Genomic DNA, 7,543 nt, shown 5'->3' with positions numbered 1-7,543 from the left:
AACCAATGAGGTTGCTCAAGCAAGGCGGTAGCCCTTTGTGCCGTTTGTCGATGTAGCCAAGAGCGTAGGTGGTGGAGCCGTGGTCGAGGTAGCCATGCGAAGAATGCCGTGGTCGATGTCGAATCGGGCGGCCGGTGTCGAGGAAGTCGCCATGGAGCCGCGGGCGCAAGGAGGCGCCGAGTTAGTCATAGGCGCAGAAGTGTCGAAGTAGTGGTGCGCCGGGAAGAAGATGTTGTTGACGACGCGTCGCGGCAGGTTTGCCAAGCCCGGGGACACATCGTGGACGAAGGCACGCACCGGTGTTGCCAACACCGGGCATGCATAGACGGACGAAGACGAAGTTGATGAAGCGCCGACCAGGCCTGCCAGGCCCGGGGACACGTCGTGGATGAAGGCACGCATCGGTGTTGCCAGCACCGGGCATGCGTAGACTGGGACCTGCACGAGCTGTACGCCATGTCGAAGAAGTCGGAGAAGCCAGCAGAGAAGGACTCGACGACGGTTGCGGCGCCAAGCAGCGGAGGGCCGATGTCGCCCGCGGTTGTCGGAGTAGACGAAGTGGTCGGGGTAGATGATGGCGACGCTGGCGACGGGCTGGTGCCGGACGAAGACGAAGGAGGTGGACAGGCGGCGGCGGCTACGTGGGTAGCGGCGGCGGCGGCCAAAGAAGAGCGGCGGCCTGACAGCGGCGGCGGCAGCTAGTTTAGGAGCGCGGCGGCGGTGCTCGAAGTAGGCGAAGAACCCGACAGCATGACGAAGACCGGCGCGGACGGTGGCGTTCCCGCGCCAAGGGAGGCGGCGCGACGCATACCACGGGAAGTCAACGCGCGTGGACGACGAAGTGGACCGTGGGCCACCGCGCTACGGCCCGAAAGGGCGACGCAGCGGCGGCGGGCAGGTCAGGGTGACGACGGGAAGACCTCGGGGCGGCGGCAGGGACCGCGGGCCGCGGCGCGACAACCCGAAGGGGCGGCGCGGCGGAGGAGCGCGGGACGGTGCAACCGCGGGGACGACCTCTGGACGGCGGCGTGGACCGCGTGCCACGCTCGCTACGGCCCGACGGGGCGACGCAGTGGCGGCGCGAGGGTCGGTGCTGCCACGGGGACGACCTAGAGCGGACGGCCTCTGGGCGGCGGTGGACCGCGGGCCGCGGTACTACGGCCCGAAGGGGTGACGCAGCGGTGACGCGGGTCGGTGCAGCTGGGAGAAGAACCACGGGGCGGCGGCGCTGCGGCCCTATGGGGCGACGCAGCGGCAACCCGTTGCTCGATCGGTGGACGAGCACGCTGAACTCAGAGACGATCTTCATGGGACCTGCGAAGACGCGCGCAAGCAACTGACCAAGTCGGTCGCACGGCGTGGATGAGACGAATCGCGGGCGGATGGGTGATCAATCCGATCACGCATGAGATCGAAGATAATGTACCGGATCGCTTGGAGATGATGAGAAGCCTCTGTTGATGACGCACATACGTGAAGCTAGCTTCGGCTTTATACTCCAGTGCATGAAGTGCATGCGGATGCTTTGATTCACATGAGGCAGCGGTTGGTGTGCGTGATGGCTAGCACCAGCGCATCACTGCGCGAGCGGCCGGCCGTCCAACGTGAAGCCTGGGACACCAAGCAGCAACTGATCCGGGTGGATGGAGGTGGGGTTGATGGAGGGATCCCAATCAGATCATGAGACGACGACCGACACAAATCGACAACAGATGGAAGTGCGTACATGGGCGTCCCTTGGGACACCGTGTGTGGCATCTGGCCGCATAGTTGAAGATGAGGCCGGTGTAGTCGCAATCGAAGTCAGAGCAGAGGCGCAGAAAGGTCGGCGGACGGCCGCGGGCGGCGCAAACCGATCTTAGATCGGAAAACCAAAGAAGAAGCACCGATCAAGATGACCAACGTGAGAGAGAAAAACCCGGATCAAGGATCGAGAAGAAGATTCTTTAGGGCAGCCGGTCAACATGACCGGCGGACGAACCCTAGGTACGGGCGGCGCGGCCCCAGGCGATGGTCATGGAGGCTGACCATCTCGGGGGCGGCGCGAAGCGGAAGCAGCGGGCGGCGGCTAGGGTTTAGGATCGATTAGGCTGATACCATGTTAGAAGGGAGAGATGGATTGGTGGAATTGTTCGTTGTATTGCTTGAGCCTCGTGGGCATATATATAGGAGTACATGATCTACTTGAAGTACAAGGAAGCTAGAATATTTCCTAGTCTAACCTATGTTTCCTAATACAATCCCGCAACATGCATGCATGCATCAATTAATCCATCCATCCATCCATGGCGGTAGAGTCCTTTTCTCATCAAACGGGCGTGACGGTGACGGTAAATCCTACCGCCAGGCTCTAGCGATAGGTTTGTGCTACCCTATCGCCGAGACCGATGACAGTGGAAAAAGCGTTAGATCTCGAAATTTTTATGAACCAGAGTCAGATCTTGGAATTTTTATGAACCAGAGTCAGATTTGGCTGAACTTTTCAAAAAGGGTCAAAACGCAAATATCGGCCACCACCCGCTGCACATGATGGCCGCAGCTGTGGTACTATATGGCATCGTGCACAGAATGCCCGCGACACCTTTCGCGGCGCTCATTGCAACGAGCGTTTTTGCTTTACAGCGAGCGAGCGGCGGCATGTCCGTGACCAGGCGCTCTCGTCTCCCGTGACCCAGCCAGGTCAGGCCACGCCCGGCCATTCAAAGGAGCCACGCGCGTCGGCTGGGACGACCAACCGGAGCAGATTCGTTCATGCCAACATAAGTAAACACTAGTAAAATTTTCACCAAATACATCAATAGTTATGTACACCGGGAGCAGATTTTCAATGTTTTGCTAGGTGTTCCTCGCATCCCCGACATCTAAAACTGCAAACCTACAGAATCGATGATCGGATAGGCCGAACCCATGGGGCAACCTGCCTGAGAGAAGCCGCGAGATTGTGGCTCCGTTCTTTTACAGCCTCGTTCACTACTTCAGCACCTTGCCCCATTCAGTACAGCGGAACTGCAGCAGCAGAGATAGGAGTAGCTTCTTTTTTTTCCGACTGTCAGATTGCCCTGTAGATGTGAAAGACAAGCACCCGACGAAAAGCAGTCGGTCATGTACCGTTGGGCGCGGCATCAGAGAGCGTGTGGTTCATGTCTTCACCATGCTTTCCGTTCATCGGCATCCACTGTCGCTGCAATGATCAAGAAAATATAGATTAGGAAAACAGTGGAAAAAAGCTACTAGATGTAATTCTCTACAACTACAAACGAAGTTCCAACATGATCTGTTAACTCCCAAAAAATAGGCGTTATGATATGTTGTATTTTAAGTGCAAATGTAGTGAAGTGTGAATGAACTATAAATGTGCACATCAAAAGCCTATAATACCCGATCAGTAGAATCAACGGTGTTTCCATTCAATAACTTATGGTGTTCGTCCTTTATTTTGTTATCCTTCTCGGGCTTGTGGAGCTCTTCCTTCATCCTGTCACTTTTATCTTTTGCGCTTACTGGAAGCAAAGCTAACCCACTTGTACGATCCAGCATTTCTGCAGAATTGCGGCGAAGCTTGTTATATAGTGCTTCATACAGAAAACTCTATATGATTCTAAGATGCCAAGACTTAGGTACCTGGGAGGTTCTTGTCAACAAAGAATACAACCAAATTGACAGTATACCTGCGGAGAGAGGATCTGTCAAACGGAAGGCACATGCCGATGCAATATAATTATATTATTGAAATGGAATTTGATCCTACCAAGCAACAACAACATCCACGGTGTAGTGCTTGCGAGAAGCAATGATAAGGAGACTTTGGATGATGGCCATCAACCAGGCAAATAGCTTAATCAACCTAGAGAAACAAGATCCACCAATTATACTAGAGCATGTGATCAGGGTATGGGCTAGCATGCCACCTATGCGAAATCAAATGCACATGTTACAGGCACAAACACCTACACAGATATTTTAATACCTTTTTGATCCATATTTATGGTATGTACGGACAAACACAAGAGTAAAGATCATGTGAGATGAAAATATCAGATCACCACAGCCAAAAAGCACTCCACGAGGAACTGCAAAGAATAATCTGAGATCAATAAAACTTCCACTTAGAACACTCAACCCACCAAATGAAAGGCTTACAGTTGATCAGGAGCACTTCAAGAACATTTTTGGGTGGTGGAAGAGTGGCCAGTTTCGAGCCCTATAAAAGCAAAGTAAATGGATTCAGTAAGGCCTTCGTGCAAAGCTCTTGCGAGTGATAAGATAGAACATATGTATGCTTTAGCTACAATGAGATTGAGAGTTTTAAGGTTACCTCACGACAGTGATAATTTGGGCCAGGAAGCTGAGTGGAATAGAAAGTAATAATTCGCAAAAACTGTGAAGCCTGGAGGAGAAAAGTGTCACTGGTTGGGACATGGATATAATTATGGAAGTTATGAGTTAGGACAACCATACTTACGACTAAAAATGCAAGCACCCTGCGCCAGAGTAGAACAGTGTAGAAACGTTTGCTATGATAAACAAAAGGGTGAAAACTCCACTGCAATACCACGAATAAATTGTCAAAACTCGCAATCCTAGTATATTATCAAGCATTATAAGAAAACTAGCATCAGAAAGAAAATTATCCAGAAGATGCAGAGAGGAGCAAGGCAAAGGAATGACTCAGGTTAATCCACCAGAAAGAAGTATATTTGACGAACCTGAGAACATCCTAAATCTCATAAGAACATGTTGAACATAACAAATATCACCCAAAAAAGCATCGTGATAAATTTTGACATAGCAAACGCAATAAGTGAAAGTTCCAGCAACAATTTATAGGACAGCAATCGACCAAGCCATTGTCTACACAATCTTCACAATCAATCTATATAACCATCACTTCTATTTATTCTCGACTAAATTGCCTTCAAATTGTGTTCGTTGCTTGCTAAGACTAGCTGGTGATTGTTTCTTTTTCCCCACATTTTTACGTCTTTGGATACATCATACCAGGTCAAATCATCATACATAATAAGTAAAGAAAAGGGATGCTAAAATCTTCTCAATCAACATACAGTGGAGCAAACAGGTCACCTACCAACAGAAATGAAAGGAAGATGGAAGTGAATACAGTCTCACTAAGATAACCTTTGTCTTGCCCAAGCTCCTAAAAACACAGAAATGACACCAGTGGTCCAAATAAATCAGCATCAAGTATTTCCAAATGATATGAACTGAACTATAAGCAGATGACATACCGGAAGGGCCATAAATCCCATGTCCTGGAGTATTGGACCGGGCCGATGCAAGTAATGTACTCCTCGAGCAGCCAATCCATGAATATACTGATTACAGATAAAATAGTTCCATGAATCTCAACACAATCCATTAATGACCAAAACATATATTGTCAATGAGTACAATCTTAGAAGACAGTGCAGAATAATGAACTGGTGTTAGTAGTTTTCCGCTCTCTCAAACAGAGAACCTGAACAAATTATGAGAAAAAAAATCTTTATTACCACTTGATCACAAAGCTAGCCAAAGGGTTCTATTTCGTGTGCAATATCTCTCATGAGATCCTGTCGCCCATGATGCTATTCCTGTTTTTCTTAATAGTTTAGTTTGTGGTTTTGTTTCAATAAAGATCAGCGTATTGCTCAGAAAATCCTTGCATCGATGAACAGAGCCTTCTGAAAAAGGTCACTGATAACAGTCTCCAGATCAAAACACCCACAGGTTATGCGCATGGGCATGGTTGCGTGAAGAACAATACTAGTTTCAAGGAGGATTGATGCAGGAGAAGAAATGCCGAAATAACTGGATAATTAGGGGAGTGTGTTTTTCGAGTCAATTTATCCAATGCAATCACAGCAACAGTTAATGCTGAACATATTCTCCATGTGAATTCGCACCTAGAATGCAACATACTCCCTCCGCCCCAAAATAAGTGACTCAACTTTGTACTAACTTTGTTACAAGCCATCAGGTCTTAATGCTGCGTATACAGAACACACATCACAGAGCAAATTTCAAGGCATGCTTCCTTCTGAGGCACTCTCCGCCTGATTAAGAACACCTTTGGCACGAGCTTGTGTATAATTTAGCACGATTAGTTCAACAAACTACAAACTCATCACCGGAGTCGAACCACCCCTCCCAAATCCAACACTCGAATTAGCAGCAACTATTAGCCTAGAAAGGAATTAGCAGCAGGCTAACAAAAAGTGCAAAAGAAAAAAAGGGGTGAACGATCCGTCTCGTCAAAGTCTAACATTCAGACTCGGCGGCTCAGAGAACAGAAGCGCCGACTAACAGAGCACGCCATGGTCTGATACTTACACACACGGGGAAAAGTAATTTGAACAAAACGAACCGACGGGTTCACCTGAAACACAATTCCGGCAAGTAGCAGGTGCCACTTCTCGAACAGAAGCTGCAGCTCCACCGACGTCTCGGCGCACACCTTCCTCCATAGCTGCAAGAGGTCAACAGAAGAAAAAATAGCTTAACAAACCATACCCAAAACAGATACGGGGGCAAGACCCCACACGGCCAACGAATCGAGACCTTGGTTGCCTCCCGCGCGATGTAAATCGCCATGGCCGCAGCGCTCGCTCCGCGTCGGCCGACTGCAGCTAACACCGGCTGGGTTCACAACCATGCTCCGATCCGCGCATCACCGCCGGGATCTCGCGCGGGAGCTCGCCGCCTCGGGAACGCCGCGAGATCGGCGGCGCCGCCTCCGAGCGGGCGACGGCCCCGGAGCAGCTAAGCTTTGGGCGCCCCCGGCGAGGAGAGGGCAGGGGCGCGCGCGAGCGAGCGTGATCTCCGGCGGCGCGACGGGTGGAGGTGGGTGGTCGCCGCTGAGGAGTCACGCGGCGACGGGGACGCGGCGTCGACGGTTTGAATCGCGGGCTGGAGGGGGCGGCTCGCGGAAACGGGGCCGGGGAAGTGGGCGTTTCGGTAAAAGTGGCGGGCTTAATAGCAGCTTAAGTAACAGCTTGAGCAGCTCTCTGCTGGCCGCGTTAATTTTTAGGCACGCCCGCTGGATTTCACAGCTTGCGCTGTTGCTCGCTGTGTCCGGCTCATCGGGCGCAAAATTTTAAATTCTGATCCATCTAAAGTAGTGATTTAAACATCTTAAATTACAAGTGTTTCACTATAATACTAGTTTGTCTTCGCTTTCAGTGAGATTATGATAGGATTCATCGGATTTCAGTAGGCATTGGAATATTTACCTTTCGGTTAAAATATTACGGCAATTTTGTAGTACACGTGAATTTAAATATTTTCAAAATACTTTTCAAAGGAATTCCAATGTTTTGTTGAGTTCAATTGAATGTTTCAGCATTTGGGCCGAAATGCAAACCGAAATAACTGAACTTTCAATGATTTCAGTTGTTGCTGAATTTTTTTCTAAAACTGAAAGTGAGAGCATGTATTGCTCACTACGCTCTCCAATGCAAAAAGAGAACAGTCGATTCCGGTTGTTTTTCTATTTATCCATGTTAATTTCTCTTGGCAAATTGATGGCCACTAATGCAACGAAGCA

At 49.9% G+C, this 7,543-nt stretch overlaps 1 protein-coding gene across 2 annotated transcripts; it reads right to left on the bottom strand.

Annotated features, from left to right (window-relative positions):
* Positions 1-2,760: 2,760 nt before the first annotated feature.
* LOC123079763 (phosphatidylinositol:ceramide inositolphosphotransferase) lies at positions 2,761-6,959 on the bottom strand. Of its 2 annotated transcripts, XM_044502565.1 has the most exons (12): positions 6,559-6,955; positions 6,377-6,466; positions 5,247-5,333; positions 5,087-5,155; positions 4,463-4,543; positions 4,316-4,387; positions 4,141-4,201; positions 3,968-4,070; positions 3,749-3,844; positions 3,622-3,668; positions 3,379-3,539; positions 2,761-3,181 (listed from the first exon to the last, which is right to left on the bottom strand). In XM_044502565.1, the coding sequence occupies exons 1-12, from the start codon at positions 6,589-6,591 to the stop codon at positions 3,101-3,103; spliced, it is 981 nt and encodes a 326-aa protein (XP_044358500.1). In that variant the 5' UTR covers positions 6,592-6,955; the 3' UTR covers positions 2,761-3,100. The 2 variants fall into 2 exon arrangements, with proteins under 2 accessions (XP_044358500.1, XP_044358499.1); XM_044502564.1 differs by having other exon boundaries at positions 4,316-4,543; positions 6,559-6,959.
* Positions 6,960-7,543: the final 584 nt, after the last annotated feature.

This window comes from Triticum aestivum, chromosome 3D (genome assembly GCF_018294505.1).
Source record: "Triticum aestivum cultivar Chinese Spring chromosome 3D, IWGSC CS RefSeq v2.1, whole genome shotgun sequence".
NCBI classification, from domain to species: domain Eukaryota; kingdom Viridiplantae; phylum Streptophyta; class Magnoliopsida; order Poales; family Poaceae; genus Triticum; species Triticum aestivum.
The sequence above is the reverse complement of the archived record's forward strand: the minus strand, read 5'-3'. Positions and strand labels throughout refer to the sequence as shown.